General features: G+C 43.2%; 1 protein-coding gene across 2 annotated transcripts in view; it reads right to left on the reverse strand.

Moving 5' to 3' along the window:
- gtf2a1 (general transcription factor IIA, 1) overlaps positions 1-23,845 on the reverse strand; it is a 61,455-nt gene that overhangs the window by 16,792 nt on the left and 20,818 nt on the right. For both annotated transcript variants that reach the window (XM_070879647.1, XM_070879648.1), the window contains exons 2-8: positions 16,596-16,697; positions 11,868-12,069; positions 10,032-10,114; positions 8,147-8,237; positions 3,642-3,790; positions 883-987; positions 151-372 (exon numbers count right to left, since the gene is read on the reverse strand). In XM_070879647.1, coding sequence (XP_070735748.1) covers positions 151-372; positions 883-987; positions 3,642-3,790; positions 8,147-8,237; positions 10,032-10,114; positions 11,868-12,069; positions 16,596-16,697 — 954 coding nt within the window. The remainder of the gene's footprint in view (positions 1-150; positions 373-882; positions 988-3,641; positions 3,791-8,146; positions 8,238-10,031; positions 10,115-11,867; positions 12,070-16,595; positions 16,698-23,845) is intronic.

The raw sequence follows: 23,845 nt of genomic DNA on the forward strand, positions 1-23,845 counted from the left end.
TGAGGGACATACTGAATGCCACTGCAAGCAGAACATTACCGTTTCAGTGACTTGTTTTAGCAGGTTTCAAATGAAGAGATTTCTCGGATAATTTTAGCATTTGGATTATTAATTTCTGCATAAACCTGTTTTAGATGCAAGTCACGTTACCTCTTCAACTTGTCCATCTTCCCCGACCTCCTCCTTGTCCTTCTCTTCTTCCTCATCATCATACTCATCCTCTTCATCGTCCTCGTCTTCCTCTGAAGAAGTGTCCCCAGACCCGTCTACTTGCATCACTAAAGGCGGCTGCTGCTGCTGAACAGGTGCGGAGCTGTTTGTCTGACCCACCTGTGTTGAAGGGGTTGCCGTTACAGTGGTCGCTTGCATAACCTGAAAGGTTTATTTTTTAAATTGTCACTTTAAAAAAAAGTTAAACAGATAGTCTACCATTGCTATTGTCTTCCTCACTATGAATATATTTCATCTTCAGATACAAAACGAATGGGTAATTTGCACACATTTCTGTCACGCTGCATATAGTCTAAGCTCATGTAAGCAACTCAGGCAATGAGATACAACCTTACAGTAGCCACTAGAACCTTCAAATGAATCTATGGCCTCGCTGTGGCCATCGGCCAATGTTATTCTATGGGGAGAGTACAGAACTCTTGACAACTGTGACACTGATTAGCAGACGGCTACGACTTGGTGCAAAGCTAGGAGGCAAGCCTGCAGTTAGGGGACACTGCACTGGAGTTAAAGACTCCATGAAATATCATGCCCAAGCGTTGTCAGATGGCTTCCCCAATGAATTCTTAGCACATCTCAGTCAGATTGGAAGCAGACTGTGGAGTTATACTGCCATTGCAAATACTCTGTGGACTTTAATGAAGTGCATACCTGTGCGTTTGAAGGGACTTTGTTCCCGGCAACAAGAATTTGCTGGGGTTGAATGATCACTCCAGTCTGCTGAGGGATACTTCCAGGTGGCAGTGGAGCCAGCATCTGCAGGAAAAGAAAGTAAATCAAGCCTTGCACCATTTCCCCTCAACAGGATTTCAAATGATACGCTTTATACAAATTCTTCTTGTGCGTAACTAACTTAAAATGTTTCAAATTGCAAAAGCTTCTTTGCTCTCGGACTCAGCAGAATTTTATCATATCCATAATTCTGTTTCAACTATTTGGCAACCTCAAGTGTCCCATCAGGTTATCTTTCGGTTGTTACAGAAGGTAAAACAGCTTTTTTTTTTATTATGACTGATTAAGGCAGTTTAACAGATAGCATTAGATAAATTGAGGCAAAAGCACATTGCATTTAAACAATATTTAAATGGGGAAATATACTGTTTTTTTTATATTAGGCAGTGGTTTTCAAATTAGCCAAAGAGGATCACCAGAATACCACAAGTAGCATCGCTGACAGGAATTTACCCAGAAGTGACTCCTTTCTCTCATTGTTTGTTCATTTATCAAACTCTTCCATGAAGCTTTATAAACATACATTAGGAACGTAGGCAACAGGACGAGGCCATTCAGCCCCTCGAGCTTGTCCCTCCATTGAATATCTGTACCTGGGACACACTCCCTTACATAAGAACATAAGAATTAGGAACAGGAGTAGGCCATCTAGCCCCTTGAGCCTGCTCCCCCATTCAACAAGATCATGGCTGATCTGGCCGTGGACTCAGCTCCACTTACCCGCCCGCTCCCCATAACCCTTAATTCCCTTATTGGTTAAAAATCGATCTATCTGTGATTTGAATACATTCAATGAGCTCGCCTCAACTGCTTCCTTGGGCAGAGAATTCCACAGATTCACAATCCTCTGGGAGAAGAAATTCCTTCTCAACTCAGTTTGAAATTGGCTCCCCCGTATTTTGAGGCTGTACCCCATAGTTCTAGTCTCCCCGACCAGTGGAAACAACCTCTCTGCCTCTATCTTGTCTATCCCTTTCATTATTTTAAATGTTTCTATAAGATCACCCCTCATCCTTCTGAACTCCAACGAGTAAAGACCCAGTCTACTCAATCCATCATCATAATGCAACCCCCTCATCTCCGGAATCAGCCTCGCGAATCGTCTCTGTACACCCTCCAAAGCTAGTATATCCTTCCTTAAGTAAGGTGACCAAAACTGCACGCAGTACTCCAGGTGCGGCCTCACCAATTTCCTATACATTTGCAGAAGGACCTCCCTGCTTTTGTACTCCATCCCTCTCGCAATGAAGGCCAACATTCCATTCGCCTTCCTGATTACCTGCTGCACCTGAAAACTAATTTTTTGGGATTCATGCACAAGGACCCCCAGGTCCCTCTGCACCGCAGCATGTTGTAATTTCTCCCCATTCAAATAATATTCTCTTTTACTGTTTTTTTTCCCCCCAAGGTGGATGACCTCACATTTTCCGACATTGTATTCCATCTGCCAAACCTTAGCCCATTCGCTTAACCTATCTAAATCTCTTTGCAGCCTCTCTGTGTCCTCTACACAACCCACTTTCCCACTAATCTTTGTGTCATCTGCAAATTTTGTTACACTACACTCTGTCCCCTCTTCCAGGTCATCTATGTATATTGTAAACAGTTGTGGTCCCAGCACCGATCCCTGTGGCACACCACTAACCACCGATTTCCAACCCGAAAAGGACCCAGTTATCCCAACTCTCTGCTTTCTGTTAGCCAGCCAATTCTCGATCCATGCTAATACATTTCCTCTGACTCCGCGTACCTTTATCTTCTGCAAAAAATATTGCAGGCAGCATTTTGTGCAGATGTGTTGGGGTAGCACTAGGTTAAGTCAGAGGGGGACATCCTCACTACAAGACAGCAATCTCGGTCAGCCACACGCAGACCTACTGAGGTTGTGTTCTATAGTTAGTGGAAATGCCAACCTGCCCTAATCTCTCTTGAATCAGCAGCTAGCAGCGTTTTCCGCGAGTGGATCTACTCAAGGAAATCCCTGTGCAACATCTCATATGCAAGCTGCCTGAATTAGATGCTTACCCAGCCCCACAGAAGAGTGGTGTTAAAAAACAAATTTTAAAAATGAAAACCTAAAAACTTAAATGGGAATTCAGGCTCACTGTCTATGGTGCCTATCAGAGTTATGATCCCTTTTGATAAGAAACAAAATAGAAACATAGAAAATAGGTGCAGGAGTAGGCCATTCGGCCCTTCGAGCCTGCACCGCCATTCAATGAGTTCATGGCTGATTGATAACCCCCTTCTTTCAACCTTATCTACAATCCTGATGAGTTTTTTGTAAAATACATCGTGGTATATATGGGTTTTACAATGCCTATTGATAAAGTATTAGGATTTACTTTCCTTGTGTTATTTTTAAACAGAGGTGGAACCATAAAACCATACAAGTTTACATCGCAAAAAGTAACCATTCCACCATAGTGTCTGTGCCGACTGACTGTGCAATCCAAAACAACTCCATCTACTCTGATCTGTCCCCATAGCTCTGTAATGTTCCTCTGCTTCAAGTATTTACCCACTTTTCCTTTACAACATCTGAAATGGGTGCAAATTGGAAAACAGCATCTTGAAATTCACACCTCGCTGAACATCCCTGAATAGAAAAATGATCCATTTCTTTGCTAACAAATACTGGTACTTAGTCTGGGCGAGACGTAATCTGCTGTACACACCTGCTGTATGACAGGTGCCTGCACACCACCGGACTGCATCTGTTGAATGACCTGCTGCCCAGTAACTGATTGTGCCAGTACAACTTGTTGGTGTGGCTGGATAAAATAGTGGGCCCCATTTGGAGCTCGTACAACCTGCAGCAGTTGCCCTGTGGAAAAACAAGTAATGTCGCACAGGTTACACATAGAATAGACAGTTGAATGGAAAACATTAGTTAGGCTCCTCCTCAGGATCACTTTTGGAGATCACAAATTTGTAACAACAACAACAACTTGCTTTTAACACAGAAAAATGTCCCAAGACACTTCACAGGAGCGTTACCGAGCCCCATAAGGAGATATATGGGCAGCAGAGGTAGGTTTTGAGGAGTGTCTTAAAGGAGGAACGAGTGGTAGAGAGGCGGAGAGGTTTAGCGAGGGCCTTGACAGCTGAAGGCAATGGTGAAGCAATGAAAATTGGGGATGAGCAAGAGACCAGAATTGGAGGAGCGCAAAGACCTTGGGGTACTTATACATGAAACACAAAAGGATAGTATGCAGGTACTTAGAAAACAGAGAAAATAGGTGCAGCAGTAGGCCATTCGGCCCTTCGAGCCTGCACCACCATTCAATAAAATCATGGCTGATCATTTAACGTCAGTACCCCTTTCCTGCTTTCTCTCCATACCCCTTGACCCCCTTAGCCGTAAGGGCCACATCTAACTCCCTCTTGAATATATCCAATGAACTGCCATCAACAACTCTCTGCGGCAGGGAATTCCACAAGTTAACAACTCTCTGTGAAAAAGTTTCTCCTCATCTCAGTCCTAAATGGCCTGCCCCTTATCCTAAGACTGTGTCCCCTGGTTCTGGACTTCCCCATCATCGGGAACATTCTACCCGCATCTAAGCTGTCCCGTTCCGTCAGAATCTTATATGTTTCCATGAGATCCCCTCTCATCCTTCTAAATTCCAATGTATAAAGGCCCATTTGATCCAGTCTCTCCTCATATGTCAGTCCTGCCATCCCGGGAATTAGTCTGGTGAACCTTCGCTGCACTGCCTCAATAGCAAGAACATCCTTCCTCAGAATAGGAGACCAAAACTGAACACAATATTCTAGGTGAGGCAGTAAGACCTCCCTGCTCCTATACTCAAATCTTCTAAGCTATGAAGGCCAACATACCATTTGCCTTCTTCACCGCCTGTTGTACCTGTATGCCAACTTTATGACTGATGAACCATGACACCCAGGTCTCATTGCACCTCCCCTTTTCCTAATCTGCCGCTATTCAGATAATATTCTGTCTTTGAGTTTTTGCCCCCAAAGTGGATAACCTCACATTTATCCACATTATACTGCATCTGCCATGCATTTGCCCACTCACCTAACCTGTCCAAGTCACCCTGCAGCCTCCTAGTGTCCCCCCTCACAGCTCACACTGCCACCCAAACTTGGGAGATATTATACTCAATTCCTTCATCCAAATCATTTATATATATTGTAAAGAGCTGGGTTCCCAGCACTGAGCCCTGCGGCACTCCACTAGTCACTGCCTGCCATTCTGAAAAGGACCAGTTTATCTCGACTCTCTGCTTCCTGTCTGCCAACCAGTTCTCTATCCACGTCAGTATATTACCCCCAATATCATTGCTTTGATTTTGCACAACAATCTCTTGTGTGGGACTTTGTCAAAAGCCTTTTGAAAGTCCAAATACACCACATCCACTGGTTCTCCCTTGTCCACTTTACTAGTTACATTCTCAAAAAATTCCAGAAGATTTGTCAAGCATGATTTCCCCTTCATAAATCCATGCTGACTTGGACCGATCCGGTCACTGCTTTTCAAATGCGCTGCTAATTCATCCTTAATAATTGATTCCAACATTTTCCCCACTACTGACGTCAGGCTAACCGGTCTATAATTACCTGCTTTCTCTCTCCCTCTTTTTTTTAAAAAGTGGTGTTACATTAGCTACCCTCCAGTCCACAGGAACTGATCCAGAGTCGATAGACTGTTGGAAAATGATCAACAATGCATCCACTATTTCTAGGGCCACTTCCTTAAAGTATTGTGGGATGCAGACTATCAGACCCTGGGGATTTATCGGCCTTCAACCCCATCAATTTCCCGCCTAATAAGGATATCCTTCAGGTCCTCCTTCTCACTAGACCCTCAGTCCCCTAGTACTTCCGGAAGGTTATTTGTGTCTTCCTTCGTGAAGACAGAACCAAAGTATTTGTTCAATTTGACTGCCATTTCTTTGTTTCCCATTATAAATTCACCCCGAACCCGACTGCAAGGGACCTACGTTTGTCTTCACTAATCTTTTTCTCTTCACATATCTATAAAAGCTTTTGCAGTCAGTTTTTATGTTCCCGGCAAGCTTCTTCTCATACTCTATTTTCCCCCTCTTAATTAAACCATTTGTCCTCCTCTGCTGAATTCTAAATTTCTCTCAGTCCTCAGGTTTGTTGCTTTTTCTGGCCAATTTATATGCCTCTTCCTTGGATTTAACACTATCCTTAATTTACCTTGTTAGCCACGGTTGAGCCACCTTCCCCATTTTATTTTTTACTCCAGACAGGGATGTACAATTGCTGAAGTTCATCCATGTGATCTTTAAATGTTTGCCATTGCCTATCCACCGTCAACCCTTTAAGTATCATTTGCCAGTCTATTCCAGCCAATTCACGCTTCAAACATCGAAGTTACCATTCCTTAAGTTCAGGACCCTAGTTTCAGAATTAACTGTGTCACTCTCCATCTTAATAAAGAATTCTACCATGTTATGGTCACTCTTCCCCAAGGGGCCTCGCACAACAAGATTGCTAATTAGTCCTTTCTCATCACACATCACCCAGTCTAGGATGGCCAGCTCCCTAGTTGGTTCCTCGACATATTGGTCTAGAAAACCATCCCTAATACACTCCAGGAAATCCTCCTCCACCGCATTGCTACCAGTTTGGTTAGTCCAATCAATATGTAGATTAAAGTCACCCATGATAACTGCTGTACCTTTATTGCATGCATCCCTAATTTCGTGTTTGATGCTGTCCCCAACCTTACTACTACTGTTTGGTGGTCTGTACACAACTCCCACTTGCATTTTTTGCCCCTTGGTATTCCGTAGCTCCACTCATACTGATTCACATCATCCAAGCTAATGTCCTTTCTTATTATTGCATTAATTTACAGCAAATGATCAGGAGGCCTTTATTGCAAAGGGGATGGAGTATAAAAGCAGAAGTCTTGCTACAGCTTTATAAGGTATCGGTGAGGCCACACCTGGAATACTGCGTACAGTTTTGGTTTCCATATTTACGAAAGGATATACTTGCTTTGGAGGCAGTTCAGAGAAGGTTCACTGGTTGATTGCGGGAATGAGGGGGTTGACTTATGAGGATAGGTTGAGTCTCTACTCATTGGAATTCAGAAGAATGGGAGGTGATCTTATTGAAACGTATAAGATTATGAGGGGGCTTGACAAGGTGGATGCAGAGAGGCTGCTTCCACTGATGGGGGAGACTAGAACTAGAGGATACGATCTTAGAATAAGGGGCCACCCATTTAAAACAGAGATGAGGAGAAATTTCTTCTCAGAGGGTTGTAAATCTGTGGAATTTTCTGCCTCAGAGAGCTGGGACATTGATTAAGTTTAAGACAGAAATAGACAGTTTCTAAAACGATAAGGGGATAAGGGGTTATGGGGAGCGGGCGGGGAAGTGGAGCTGAGTCCATGATCAGATCAGCCATGATCTTATTGAATGGCGGAGCAGGCTCGAGGGGCCGTATGGCCTACTCCTGTTCCTATTTCTTACGTTCTTATGGGTCGTAGGGCTGGAGGACATTACAGAGATAGGATGGGGCGAGGGATTTGAAAACAAGGATGAGAAGTTTAAAATTTAAAAATTTAACCCAGTGAAGTAGCGATATTTGAAGAAATGTGTTCATAGAATCATGGAGCACAGAAGGAGGCCAATCAGCCCATTGTGCCTGTACTGGCTCTTTGAAAGAGCTATCTAAAAGTCCCACTCCCTTTTCTCATAGCTCTTTTCAGGTGTATATCCAATTCCCTTTTGAAAGTTACTACTGAATCTGCTTCCACCACCCTTTCAGGCAGTCGTTTCAGATGCATTAAGACATTTTTATTTTGACTGCAGACTCAAAACCATTGCACCACAAATTAGCTGAGTGGCGGCTGTAAACTGACAACATTCATCTTCTCGGCCAGACCCAACCCAAGCTGCATCTGCCCCTCCCCGCCACGCGCTACCACACAGTTGGGAGTCTGATCACAAAAAGCTCATTTAAATTGTAAAGTAGAAGTGGATTTGCAAAATGTAGAGCGAAGATCAAAGAAAAAGCAAAATATTGGCTTCAAAGGGCCATCAAACATGAACCAATTAGGGAGCAATACAAAAGAAGAGACAAGAGACATGGGGTTGTAGTAAGCTGGCTTTCGTGGCACTCCCTGCATCCTAATGGCAACAAAAAAGGCTTTAAATTCGGACTTGCTTTTACCTGCACTTGTTAGTATTGGTCCGTTAGAAATCTGGTAGGGAGCTGGAACACCGGCTGGTAACGCCAGAGCTGCTGCAGTGGCAGCTGCGCTCTGAAAAAGAAATGGCAAGAATTTGATTTGACTGACGAAAAGCAGATCACAATGGAAGGGTTCCTTCAGCTGAGGGTGCAAACACAAGCATTACCTTTCACTTCAGTTGCAGAGCTATGTGATGACAGGCATGTTTATAAAGCGGAGCCACGTTCAGGTTTGTGAAGGTAAGCAACATTTTTCAGGATTAATACTAGAGAAAGGTAGAGGTTAGAAAGAATTTCTTTTCATGGCAAAGGGCTATTAGAATATGGAACGCAATACCACAATTGGCTATTGAAGTCAAGTCAATCACCAAATTTAACAGGATATTAGAAAAGAAAGACATGGATTTATATAGCGCCTTTCATGCTCTTAGGATGTCCCAAAGCGCTTTACAGCCAATGGAGTACTTTTGAAGTGTAGTTACTATTGTAATGTAGGAAATGTGATAATGACCAGATCATCTGTTTTTTTAGTGATGGTGATTGAGGGATTAATCATCAAAGGACACCAGGGATAACTCCCCTGCTCTTCTTCGAAATAGTGCAGTGAGATCTTTTACATCCATCTGAGAGAGCAGACGGGGCTTCGGTTCATCCGAAAGACGGCACCTCTAACAGTGCAGCACTCCCTCAGTACTGTACTGGGGTGTCAGCCTGTATTTTTATGCTCAAGTCTCTGACTTGAACCCACAACCTTCTGACTCAGAGGCGAGAATGCTACCCACTGAGTCACAGCTGACACTTGAAGGGATTTGAAGAAAAATAAACGCTACAGGAAAGAGCCACAGAAATTCATTTTTCTTTTAAATAAAAAGTACCAGTACAAGGCAATAAACATAAATTGAATCTTCTCTCATTGCAAAGGTTAAGATGCATCAGATGAGCTTTTCAAATTCTAATAAGCACTAAGCTATTCACTATGCAAAAAATTCTAGAACCTATCCAGTTTCCCCCTTCAAACCTACATATAAATATATATATTTCTTAAATTTTTCAGAACTAAATAGCAACACAAAAACGTAATATGAGTACCCCTGAACATTCACAAACTAAAGGGGGCGAGCCCTACAGGGTTCAAATCCACAATCCTTATACAAAAGGAAATGTTCCTCAAGACACAAGAAGATTTGAGGGAGAGCTAACCCTCCTAGAAGAGGATTCCTGAACAGCGGTGGCAGCAGCTTTGGGGCAAGTCACCAGCCCACTGGCTTGAGCTATAGAATGGGGTGCAGGTCTAAAGGGAGGGGGGCGGGACATCAGCTGATGTCTGAGACAGAAGGGTAAGCAAGTTAACTCCTCCCACAAACAAACTGCAACATTAGATAAAATGGCAAATTGATCGGTTATTTACAGCCAAAAGCTAACGCAACAGCAAAGTGGGACAACTGGGGTCAAACACACTCTTGTGGCAGTAATTAAAATACAGCATGTAAAACAGAATGCCCTCCAGTGCGGACAGCAAGAGGTTTGTGAATATGACAGCAGCTCTGACATTGGAATACAAAATCAACCAGGAGCAAAGATAAACCAATGGGCAGTTTTATACTGCCGCCAAAACTTGTCAACTCCCGTCATATCGCCAGCAAAGACAGACGCTGTAACTGGAATCGAGGGAAGACATGAACAGCTTGGCTGTAAAATAGCCTGCCAATGCTCACTGCCGAGGCCCATGTGAATAGTGATCACTTGGGTGAGGCACCAGGGCATGGCCAGCACCCCTGGAAATGTACCCCAGTAACAGTCAACACCTTCAGGAGGAAAGGAAGGAAGAAACAGTCAATAAGAAACAAAAAAAAAACTATATCCTTACCATGCCAGTTGGATTTATATGCTGTATTAGCTTCCCATCTTGCATAATAACTTGCGGTCCTGATTTATGAGAAGATGAGAAAACTATGGGATAAATTAAGCAAAGTGAAATACTGTGATTAGTACCTTGAACATATGATTAATCCTCCCCAGCTCTTTCCTCCTCCCCCCTTCCCCCACCAGTGAGTTACACTTATAATAACTTTTATTTATATAGCGCCATTAACGTAGTAAAACGTCCCAAGGCACTTCACAACGGTCTTACAACACATTAGCTATTGACAAAGGAGGCAAAGAGAGAAAAAGCAGGAGAAGGAAGTGTAAAAGAGGTAAAGGGCTTGGTTTGAAGCGGCAGCAAAATTTACACGCAGATAGACACAGGCGAAAAACACAAAAAAAAATTCAAATTACATTGTAAATACAATAAGGAGTATACAATAGTAAAATCAGAATAAAGATGAATTATAATTAAACAAAATTGAATAATATATACAATAATTATACATTAAGTTAAAATTAGAAAATCAGCAATTGAAGCAAATTAAATATGTTTATAGCTTTCTTTAAAATTCATTCCCTCAGGTTTATGGTCCTCTGGCTTTAAGGTTTGCATCTACCATATCAGCAGAGTCAACAAAGAGAATGCAACTTTAGGGTTATCAGCCTGGATTATGTGCTCAGGTCCCTGGAGTGGAACTTGAGCCTACAACCTTCTGACTCAGGGGCGAGAGTGCTGCCCACTGAACCACGGCTGACACAGGAGTGGCCCAAGTAAAAACTGAAAGGAGAAAATCATAGAAATTGACGTCACAGAAGGAGGCCATTCAACCCATTGCGTCTGCGCCGGCAGAAAGAGTCGTCCGGCCCAACCCCACCCTCCAGCTCTTGGCCTGCAGCCCTGTGGGCCATGGCACCACAAGTGCACATCCAAGTACTTTTTAAATGTGATGCCTCTACCACCCTTCCTAGCAGTGACCTCCCAGACCCCCACCACCCTCCGGGTGAAAAAAGCTCTCCTCAACTCCTTCTACCAACGGTCCAAATCTATGCCACCTGGTTACTGACTTCTCAATAAGTCCACCCTATCATAGGCAGTCCCTCGGAATCGAGGAAGACTTGCTTCCACTCGAAAAATGAGTCCTTAGGTGGCTGAACAGTCCAATACGAGAGCCACAGTCCCTGTCACAGGTGGGACAGATAAGTCATTGAGGGAAGGGGAAGTTGGGACTGGTTGCCACACACCCCGCTTGATTTCTACATGCTCTCAGCGATGAGACTCAAGGTGCTCAGTGCACTCCCGGATGCACTCCCTCCACTTAGGGCAGTCTTTGGCCAGGGACTCCCAGGTGTTGGTGGGGATGTTGCACTTTATCAGGGAGACTTTGAGGGTGTCCTTGTAACGTTTCCTCTGCCTACCTGGGGCTCGTTTGCCGTGAAGCAGTTCAGAGTAGAGCGCTTGCTTTGGGAGTCTCATGTCTGGCATGCGGACAATGTGGCCTGTCCAGCGAAGCTGATCAAGTGTGGTCAGTGCTTCGATGCTGGGAATGTTGGCCTGGTCGAGGACGCTAATGTTGGTGCATCTGTCCTCCCAGGGGATTTGTAGGATCTTCCAGAGACATCGTTGGTGGTATTTCTCTATCTAGACCCTTCATAATTTTATGATGCGCAAAGAAATAAAAGAAAATGGCGAGGGGGGTCCCCGTCTTCTGCTCTTTCTCCACATACCGACTCACACCACGCGCCCTCCATATTTAAGCACAATGGTGAATCCCCACAAAGTCAGTTTGTAATATCCCTAACTAAAGCACTGTTTCTAAAAGGCAACGCTGTAACTGACCTGAGTTAGCGGGGATGGTGAGCACTTGCTGTGTCTGCTGTTGAGCCTGATGGTGCTGCTGTTGTTGCTGCTGCTGGTGCTGCTGCTGCTGCTGCTGCTGCTGTTGCTGTTGCTGTTGCTGCTGCACCTGAATTAAAATCTGTTGTTCCTCCGAGTGGAAACCATCTACAGCCTTTGACTGCATCAGTTTGTTCTCCCATAGCTGACACCATTCAAAAGAAAACCAAACTTTAATATAAACTTTTGGCAAAAAAACATTCAAGAAAGAAAGACTTGCATTTATATAGAGTTTTTCACAACCACCGGACGTCTCAAAGCTTAAAGCAATTAAGTACTTTCGGAGTGTAGCCACTGTTGTAATGTGAGAAACGCAATAGCCAATTTGCACACAGCAAACTCCTACAAACAGCAATGTGATAATGACCAGATAATCTGTTTTTGTTATGTTGATTGAGGGATAAATATTGGCCAGGACACCGGGGATAACTTCCCTGCTCTTGTTCGAAATAGTGCCATGGGATCTTTTACGTCCAGCTGAGAGAGCAGATGGGGCCTCGGTTCAAAGTCCCATGTGAAAGATGGCACATCTGACAGTGCAGCACTCCCTCAGAACTGCACTGGAGTATCAGCCTAGATTATTGTGCTCAAGATCCTGGAGTGGGACTTGAACCCACAACCTTCTGGCTTGGAGGCGACAGTGCTGCCCACTGAGCCACAGCTGACAGTCAACTGAAGAAAGCCACAAGAAATAATGAATTAGATCGACATGCACCCTTTTGTTCTGTCCAAATAATGTGTTAGGTTCTGAAACATCAGCAGAATACAGTGGCAGGTAACATTTCTGATCACCATTTCTGGAGACAAGTGAAATAAGAACGTAGAACATAAGAAATAGGAGCAGGATTAGGCCATTTGACTCCTCGAGACTGCTCCGCCATTCAATAAGATCATGGCTGATCTGATTATAGACTCAGCTCCAGTTCCCTGCCCACTCCCCATAACCCTTTATTCCCTTATTGTTCAAAAATGTGTCTATCTCCGCCTTAAATATATTCAATGAGCCAGCCTCCACAGCTCTCTGGGGCAGAGAATTCCATAGATTTAAACCCTCTGAGAAGAAATTCCTCCTCATCTCAGTTTTAAATGTGTGGCTCAGTGGCCCCTTATTCTGAGACTATGTCCCCTAGTTTTAGTTTCCCCTATGAGTGGAAATATCATATCAGGTGCAATTGTTCAAAGCAGGTCTTTTAGAAGCTGCCACAGCCGATGTCCATATTTTGTTAAGGCAGTTTCATCTTCAAAGCGTGTAGCATACAGAGACTATAGAAAAACGGGTTACTGATTCATTGCAAGAAATAAGGTCATACCAAAATTCAAAGGCTCGAAGAAAACGCACACGAGATTGTGAAGAGCGAAACTTGGTTTTCAAGCTGGCATCGGGGTGAATGAACAGTTTAAGATAACCACAATCAGATAGTAAGTGAGACTGCAGTGGACATTAAATACACAACAACAGACCTCAAGGTAGTATTGGCTGTAGGTAGAGAGAGGATTGGGTGATTAAAATAATCTCAGTGCGATAATCCACATTCCTTTGCTATAGAGGATCTCTTAAATGTTATAACTGCACCTGCAGGAGAAAACCTCTTCAAAGATTATAACCCTCACGAAGCACATCATTTGTAGGATTGAAGGGGAATGTTCCCAGATTTAGCCCTCCATTTAGGATAACATATCCAGCTTTTACAGGGAAATTTCTATTCAACTAATTTTCAGATCCAGAAGCTTGCAAAATCTTTTTTACTCCACCTGCTTGTCTAGGTTCATGAGTGTTTAGATGGAAGGTACATTTGGGGGACATATCTTGACCTTTACAGTCACATTCTCTTTGGTCAAAAAAGAGGAAGGAAACAGCAGGTACATGGTCCCAGCAATACTATTAACAGATCTTCTGTGCATCTCAAAGCACTGGATCAAGTCTAAATCTGTTTGTTTATGCAACAGTCTGCTATAGTTTTATTCATCTACAAACTCTTTGCCTATCCTTGAGTGTGATCTCTGATGTATAGCCACACTGTTTGAAGAGTAAGCCACACCTCATGTCGGATGGTATGTGGCTGACCCTTATTAGGTTCAGCCCCCTTGTGGATAGGTGCAACAACTAGCCAAGAAAGATATGGATTCATGGTCTATTTACATACCCTCTTTACTATGATCCATTTCCATCTTTCACTGCCAAATTGTAAGCCAAACAAGGCCAATAGGATCACAGATGATTCTTGCCCCATGGCCAAAGTAGGATTAACAGTCAATGGATTGGCTTTCATCTTTAGAATCTGGGTTCAAATATGTTTGCCTACATGAGTCTGTGCAGTCTCAAAATAGTCTATAGTGGCCATGGGCCTCCACCAATTTGGCAATCTCACTTAGAAAGGCCATAATATAGTTGGTGTGGGAAAGAGGAAAATGTTACACTGGTGCGGTGGGAGTACTCTTGTAAAGTTAGACCCGTGTTATATTGTTTGCAGAAGAGGAAGGAGCTTTCATTTGCATTTATTTGTACTATGAGCTACTCTGGAGTGCTTGGAAATGACACTGGGTGTCCTACATTGGAAATGCCCTATTCCTTAATATTAACATACCTAACCTTGATCAGCAGGAAAAAAAATTGTAAAAGAGAATTTAAATCTTCTCATATCAGTGGGCAACATTCTCGCTCGAGTCAGAAGGTTGTGGGTTCAAGTCCCACTCCAGGGACTTGAGCACAAAAATCAAGGCTGATACTCCAGTGCAGTGCTGAGGGAGCGCTGCACTGTCGGAGTTGCCATCTTTTGGATGAGACATTAAATCGTTTGCTCTCTCAGGTGGGCGTGAAAGATCCCATGGCATTATTTCGAGGACGAGCAGAGGAGTTCACCCCGGTGTCCTGGCCAATATTTATCCTTCAATCAACATAACAAAAACAGATATCTGGTCATTATCGCACTACTGTTTGTGGGAGCTTGCTTGTGTGCAAATTGGCTGCCACGTTTCCTACATAACAATGACCACACTTCAAAAAGTACTTCATTGTCTGTAAAGCGCTTTGAGACATCCGTTGGTCATGAAAGGCGCTACAGAAATCCAAGTGTGTCTTTCTTTATTGCTGCAGAGATTGACCATAGCAAGACTAGAGATCTCAGAGACCTTACTTCAAAAGGATTTGACACAGAAAATCTGCTTTCCAAAGGGCAGTTCAACAATCCCATCAGAAAACCCACCTCTAGCAGAAGGGTCAGTGCAAAAGGCCAAATCTTGATGAAAACTAGCAACAAACCTTTTCTTGTGCAAGAACAGCAGCAGCAAACTACAAAATGAAAAACTGGAAAGAAAATATACAGTGCAGGTACAGATAGATCTCTGCAGTTTCCCCAAGGCCGGGGGGCCCTTATGAGAAAGTCCCATTTGCTCCTTCGATTCCTCATTTAAAATGAGTAAATGCTCAATAATGAAATCACGCTTGCTTTATAAAGTTACATCTCAACTTGGGGGCGGGGGGGGGGGAAATCATTGCAAACCATTAAGTGATGTTAGTGCAGGATGCAAAAAATTAATGTAATATCTTCTTAAATTGTAAGAGTTTTTAAAAATATGCATAATTTACACACTTATAAAAAAAGACTTGGATTTATATAGCGCCTTTCATGACCTCAGGACATCTCAAAATGCTTTACAACCAACGAAGTACTTTTGAAGTGTAGTCACTGTTGTAAATGTAGGAAACGTGGCAATCAATTTGCGCACAGCAAGCTCCCATAAACAGCAATGTGATAATTACCAGATAATGTTTTTTTTTGGCGCTGTTGATTGAGGGATAATTATTGGCCAGGACACCGAGGATAACTCCCCTGCTCTTCTTCAAAATAGTGCCATAGGATCTTTTATGTCCGCCTGAGAGACATCCGAAAGACGGCACCTCTGACAGTGCAGTGCTCCCTCAGCACTGCAGCTGGAGTGTCAGCCTAAATTTATCTGTTTAAGACTTTGGAGTGGGTCTTGAACCCACAACCTTCTGACTCAAAGGCGAGAGTGCTACCCACTGAGCCACGGCTGACACCAATGCTTCACACGGACGTTTAAGTTCGGAGGCACAAGTTGCAGCTGAGTTTTGGCTTGGTTAATAGATGTATTTACAATCCTCATTGGAACTACCGTGGTGCCACTAAACAAATCCAAGTCTTTATGCAAGCTTTGTGATTGCAGTGGTAAAAATTACTGCTGACATCTATAGTGCTTTCAATCTGAGAAATAATCGTGGGCCTAAAGCATATTTTAGCATCTTTTAAAACCTTGTATAACTTTAAGACATCCACAAAAATGAATTTTGTAATTACAGGGAAGATTGTACTATAGATGGAAATAAATGGTGCAATCTAGCATTCATTTTGAATTGTGAAAGATGAACTGAAATTGCTTTGCAGTAGCAATTTGCTCCTTACTGCATTGCTATCACAACATATTTAACCGACAAAAAAATCAAAACATAGAGAATCAATTTTGTGTGTTAGGATTCTGGTGATGAGTGTTTTATTAGTCAACATCTAACATGTCAACACACGGTGCTGCCGAGCTGTGATCTGATCATTAGAATGGAAATTGTGATTCAATGTAAACAGAATTCATTACACATTCTTTTTTCTAATTAGTTTCTACTTGAAAATTATGATTGTTTTTTTTAAAAAATCATACCGTTTTTAATTCTATAAGAACTTGTTCATCCACTCCATCATCGAGGAACTGTTCTCGCGCATCGTTGATTACATCTTCAATCACTGATCTGTAGAGTTTAGGCTGGGAGAAACAAAGAAAAATTAGGGAGACGGGTTTAAAAATTGAGACCTATAATAAAATCGCTCCCACTTTTAGTCATAGTTTATATGTATTGTTACATTAATTATCCAGCGCTGATGTCACTGAATCCCATCGAAAACTGTTCCTTAACATAAGGGTTTCTGTTAAGATATCTGGATTTATTACAGACTAGCAGGAGTGAATTACACGGTGAACAAACAGGGCACCTGTCCTAGAGTCAGTAGTAAAGGAACACTCCTGGATAGACCCTACAGAAGACCATCTTCCAAGGGCCTTCTGAAACTCACAGCGCTCTAAAACTAGCTTTAAAATTAAGAGCAAAAATACTCTTCTTGTGGTTAACTATTAATTGTACCCATTATTCAGAATCCACAAGGCCAGTGCATTAATACCAGCAGCAAGACTGCTGTTAGCAGCCTGCTATATAGGGTGTCGTTCTACACTGATGTCTGTCACTGATTCCACCAAGAACAGCTTTCTCTCTTCTGACTGTGCAGGCGTATGGTTCCAAAGGCGCCACTGCCTTCTGCTACATCCCTCAAGAGACGGCTCTTTGAGCGGGAGGCTGGACTCTTCGGAGTGCCAACACGCTATTTGACCACCTAGGGCTGGACCCAGTCCCATTCGCAGCCAATGCCCAACCACACCCCCAAGAGGAATCACTGGATAGCAGGAGCAGAAAGCCTAGCTGTTTTATCTTCTCAGGGATACTGAAAGTAAATATATAACACCGCCATCCTAGCTTAGATCAGCTAAGATTGATCTCATTGCCTGGGGATATACTTTCCCAGCAAGTTGTCTGGTTTCTCAAGTTCCCACAACTCTGTAGCAGCTCTCGGGCCGCTCTGAATTTGCAGATTCCCCTATTTTCTACAGAGTGACAAGGGATAATTTCCCATCAGCAACACCAACAGAGCAGCTTAGCAGAGAAAGGTACCTGAATCAAGACTTTACCATTTTATTAAACTATCAAAATTAGGAATATTATTGCAATAATTAGTATTTCCGAAGCACTCCTGGCAAGAAGACATCTCAAAGTGAGAGTAAAAGGGGGACACCAAGCAGAAGTGGGGGGGGGGGGGGGGACTGATAGGTTTGGGACATGGCAGGAGGGAAGGATTTTTAAAAGCAGGAAGGAAATGATGAGCGAACCAGGCAAACAGTTGGAAGAGGATGAACGCCAGGGTTAAATGAATGGCTACCAATGGGGGAGCAGAGGACAATTAGCAGCCCACAATTAAAGGAACAGAAGTAGCACACAAGGGCTAACTTTTGTGGTTTGGTGGCAGACAACTTGTATTTATATAGCACCTTTGACGTGTAAAAAGTTCCACGGTGCTTCACACTGGAAATAGATAGGGGACCAGACTCCAAGCCATGGAGGGAGAGATTAGGAAGGGTGACCTGAAAGCTCCATTAAAACGATGGGTTCCGAGAAGATTTTTAAAAGACAGAGCACAGAGAAGCCGATGGGTTTAGGGAGAGAGTCCCAGAAAGTAAGGCTCAGGCTGCTGAAAGCCCTTCTACTAAGGGAGGGATTGGGGGGGGGGGGGGGGGGGATATGGAAGTGGATACAAGGATGGAGAAAGGGGCAGAGCTTAGGTGGAGAGATTTTTAAATGAGGATGAGGATACTAGCTTTAATATTTACGAGCAGCAGAGAACCAATGTAGGTTACTGGGGACTGGCGTAATTGGCACAAAAATACAGGATCAAATATGGGCTGGTGCATTTTGGACAAGTTGGAATTTACACAGGTTAAGGATGAGAAGCCAGCGAAGAGGATATTTGAATAGTCAAGTCCCGAGATAATATAAGCATGGATAAGGGTTTCAGCCGCAGAGAGGCTAAGGTAGAGACATAGGCACGAGATAAGTGGAAGTCAGTATTCTTAATGATGGACAGAATGTAGAGTTTAAGGCTTAGCTCTGGGTTGAACAGAAAGCTTAGATTTCATGTGGACCAATTCAAAGGAGTTTACGGCCTAGCTAAGTCAAACTGAAAGCCTGGGCTTCACATTGACCAGTTTAATTCACAGCTGTGCTGGGTAGATGTTTCTCAATGACAGAAACTCTTCATAGAAAATGGAAATTGGTGTGGCTGTCTTGGAGCTGGAGCTACTTGTGGCACATTATCTTCACATTCTGAGTAACTATGGCTACTATTAAAGGGCTGACCATAGGAAGGATATTTTGGCAAATGGCCGAGGAGGGGATGGAGTCTGTGGCAAGGGAGTGGAGTTTATAACAATGGTTTCAGTCTCCCCGACGTTGAGCTGAAGGAAGCTATGCTTCATTCATAACTTGTCAGGATGGTGTGGTCTACCGTATCTATCATTGTGGAGTGGTCAAGGAGGACTCAATATACCAGTCACAGAGGATGTCATTTGTGGCTTTGGCCAGTCAAGTCTCTGCTGAGAAAGGGCAGAAAGTGGACTGGAGAGATTAGAACAAGGCATGTGAATGGAGATGAGCATAGAGCTGGGAGGCAACAATGCATTGAGAGAGGAAAAGGGGGTTAGAGATAAAACAGTAGATGGGTCAAGGGTGGTTTTTATGAGGACGGGGTAAAGACAGTGATTTTTAAAAGGAACGGTATGGTGCCTAAGAGGAGGAATTTGCATAAGGGCCGGGAGGGAAGGGCTTGAATGGACAAGAATTTTGTGGGGTTGGAGGAGGAAAGGGGTCAGCAAACTGAACCTAGTGCTCCAAATAAGGTATGACAAATGTATTAGTATGATTTCTACTCTGTTATCCTGATTATGTATGACAGGATTCTAAAGGTTTGTTTTAATTGCTTTGATACATTGACTAGATATTGAAAGTGACATTTTTAATATTATTCCCAAGTCTCTCTGCTAAATGAATTTAATTCATCCTATATTTCTGTCCCACAATTTTCCAATCTAGCTGTAACATTTATCAGGGTTAAATTTGACTTGCCATGTGATTAGATGAACATCGATAGTATCCCATAAGGTGTGTTAAAGCATTTTCCCCAGAAGAGATGTTAAGACCAACAGATTAATAAATCACGCATTCAATATCATTCCTCTGCTAAACAGCAGAATAATATGTTAGTTATCCTTAAGATCTCGAATGCAGCTCCTGGGATTAAGTAACTCCATATCCATTTCCTTAAAAATTATCGGAGCATCTTATGTGGCGTGTGTTCTGCTGCTATTTAAATTGCTCGAGTCTCTATGTAACAGATAGTGCTAATCTCCACACATCTTAAGGCAATTTGACTGGATCTAGACTCTTGTCTATTGCCTTCATCTGTGAAGAATTCATTTAATATCTATTTAATGCCATATATTTCTATCCAACTCTTCTGTTATTTGCTCTTTAACACTCCAGCTACTTGTTATCCACAATCTGCCATTCCCTTGTCCTCTTACTTCATTTCATTATCCTGAACTCCATTTTTGTATGACTCACTTTCCTTACTGCTGTTTTCTTGCACTGATTCAAATAGATCTGCTTGGCACCCACAATGGCTCAGTGCCCAATGTGGTACTAAGCTATACACACCAGGAAGGCCTTCGATTCATGCTGAACTAGTGGATTTCAACATTGTTTCAACAATCTTTTTCAGCCTCACAACCTCACAAGATGTCTGCGCTCCTCAAATTCTGCCCTCTTGAACATCCCTCATTATAACTGCTCAACCATTGGTGGCCGTGCCTTCTGCTGTTTAGGTCCTAAGCTCTGGAACTCCCTCCCTAAACCTCTCCGCCTCACTTTCCTCCTTTAAGACACTCCTTAAAACCTACCTCTTATCTGCCTTAATTTCTTCTTTTGTGGCTCGGTGTCAAATTTATCTGTTTTGTCTTGTAACACTGCTGAGGAGCGCCTTGGGACGTTTTACAACGTTAAAGGCGCTATATAAATAAAAGTTATGATGTTGGATGTGCTACAATTGTACTCAGCGATCCTGGGCCAGAGAGGGTTTCTATTGATTGCAATCCAGTAAGCCCTGCTGGAAGGAGTCCCCTCTGCTATGCTGCCTTCCACTGTCAAATAGTCAGCCAACTCTCAGTGTCTAGGTTTAGTATGAAAAATGGTCACCTGGAGAGCTAAAGCAGAAGCATGAGCAAGGAATCATACATAGGATATATGGCACAGAAACAGGACATTTGACCCAACCAATCCACCTAGCAGAATGTGTGCCGGCAAGAAAGGAGGAGAGAAAACAGATGGGGCAGGGGGAGGAATGTAAAATAAAGTTCTAAAACCATTAAACAAACTAGAAAAGTAGGCTGGGGATTGCGCCATAAACTTTCTGTGCACTCTGGGCCAGAAATGCGACTGCAATGCTTCGATCACATTCAGTGCAATGTAATCAACAGCCAATCAACACCTTCGATCTCTCAGCATTTATAGCAGTCTAGTCTGCCGACCAACAAGCATTTTCCCTAATCCGTAAATTGTAGTTACGTGCATCAACTGACCTCACAGTCAATATGTGGCAAATGTAGCACTGCAATGCTTTGCAACAAATTTCAAGTATAGAAGTTGGTGCAGACTTGATGTGCTGATCCCATCTAGTGATACAAAGTCAGTATTGCAACTGGCTAAAACAAAAACCGCACTGACCAATGCAGTAACCCTTATGGAAATTCTGTCGGAGGAGATACGAACATACGAATAATGACCGTCAGGTAAAGACCCTGTGATCCAGCCAGCCTGTCCCATACAATTGAGATACCTTGTGTAACATAATATATACACTCTCCACCCACCCTGGGAGAGCAGGGAAAAACAGCTAAAATCCCAGGCCAATTTGGGGCGGGGAGCTAAGAATTTCCTCTCCGACCCATTCAGGTGATCGAAACTAGTCCAGCTGATCACTCCAGCCCTGAATTCCCTGAAGTACCTCCTGTTGTAAGAGGTACCCATTTAGAGCAGTCTATTCTGCTGTTAAACTGACGTTCCATCTTATATTGAACTTTCATGGTGTTACATAGTATTTGCAGCACAGAAACAGGCCATTCGGCCCAACTGCTCCATGCCGGTGTTTATGCTCCATATGAGTCTCCTCCCAACCCTACTTCAATTAACTCTTTCAACATATCCTTCTATTCCTTTGAGCCTCATTGGCTTCCCCTTAAATGCATCTATGCTGTGCATCTCAACTACTCCTGTGGTAGCCAGTTTCACATTTTCGACACTCTATGGGTAAGGTACTTTCGCCTGAATTCTTTACTAGATTTATTAGTGACTATCTTATATTTATGACCCCAAAGATATAGAATCATAGAATGGTTACAGCACAGAAGGAGGCCATTCGGCCGTGCCGGCTCTCTGAGAGAGCACTTCAACTAGTCCCCCTCCCCCCACCCTTTCCCCATAGCCCTGCAATTTTTTTTCCCTTCAGTTACTTATCCAACTCCCTTTTGAAAGCCACGATTGAGTCTGCCTCCACCACCCTTTCAGGCCGTGCATTCCAGATCCTAACCACGCGCCGCGTAAAATAGTTTTTCCTCATGTCGTCTTTGGTTCATATTTGGGCATAAAATAGTCCATGGCACTATAGGAAAAGCAAGGGGTTTTCCTGGTTATCCAGGCCAATATTTATGCCATAACCATCACTTTAAAAAGATTTTCTGGGCATCTATCTCATTCCTGTTTGTGGAATCTGGCTGTGCACAAAATGGTTCCCTACATTACAACGCTTCAAAAGTACTTGCAAACATATTGCAAATATGTCTCATCATGTTTACACTTACATCATGCATTTTTTTCTATGCTGATCTAAATGAGGGTCATTAGCGCTGGGAATGGAACATTTCCTATTTCAGTCAGCTAGTGCCAGCGTCAAGCACAAGTCAGGAAGCTCTCCCTACTCTGCCCCAAACTTGAAACACCTACAGTACCAGTCGGCAGTTTTTCCTCATTCCCACATCAACCATCCTTAGATCTGTCTGAGCAACATTGACTGCTGCTGCCAAATTAGCCCCATACCCACTCGTCCAAGTCAGAAGGTGGTGGGTTCAAGTCCTACTCCAGAGACTTGACCACAAAAATCTAGGTTGACACTCCAGTGCAGTGCTGAGGGAGTGCTGCACTGTTAGAGGTGCTGTCTTTCAGATGAGACGTTAAACCGAGGCCCCGTCTGCCCCCTCAGGTGGATGTAAAAGATCCCATGGCACGATTTCGACGACAAGCAGCGGAATTATCCCCGGTATCCTGGCCAATATTTATCCCTCAACCAAAATCACTAAAAGAACAGATTATCTGCTCATGATTACACTGCTGTTTGTGGGAGCTTGCTGTGCGCAAATTGGCTGCTGCATTTCCTACATTACAACAGTGACTACACTCCAAAAAGTCCTTCGTTGGTTGTAAAGCGCTTTGAGACATCCGGTGGTCGTGAAAATCGCTATATAAATGCAAGTCTTTCTTTTTTGAAGTTGGTTTCAAACAAGCCAACAGATAGAAGGGGTTCTCATCCATCAGTCTGGGTCAGATATGCACCCAGGTTCCAGAGAGGAAAGAAGCATGTTGAATCTACTGCATCATTCACTTATCATCAATATGCATTTCTATAATGGCCCCCCAACTGCAAAGATGGCTCAAAGCAGTTTACAGGGCGGTGGACAATTAGAAGAAAGGGAGGGGTATAAGGGTCAGAGAGGGAAGTGTAAGCATGGCTGGTGACGTGTCTTGCGGATGCTTTTGAAGGCATGGGAGGTGGAAGTGACAGATGAAGGTAGGGAGAGCGAGTGTTCCAGAGGGTGAGGACATAGTGAAGAATGAACTCCAAAGGTGAAGCATAAAGATGTGGATTGATGTTACAGTGGTAAAGGATGCACACAAAGGCACACAATGTAAAACTTAGTGAAGTACTGTAATCTATTTTTACTTCTGTAATTTTACATAATAAATACTAATCTGTTTTTAGGACAAAATGACGGGTGCATTTTGGTGGAGATCGTTGGAGTGGGTGGGACAAGGCCAACTCGAGATCTGAATGCTAGAACAAGAATCTCAAAGTTAATCCGTCTTTTGAGATGAGACTTGAAACCGAGGATCTTTCTACCCTCTCAAGTGGGCAGAAAAAAAATCTCATGACACTATTCAAATAAGAGCAGGGGAGTTCTCTCAGTGTCCTTGCTATCATTTC

Source organism: Pristiophorus japonicus, chromosome 4, assembly GCF_044704955.1.
Source record: "Pristiophorus japonicus isolate sPriJap1 chromosome 4, sPriJap1.hap1, whole genome shotgun sequence".
Lineage (NCBI taxonomy): Eukaryota > Metazoa > Chordata > Chondrichthyes > Pristiophoridae > Pristiophorus > Pristiophorus japonicus.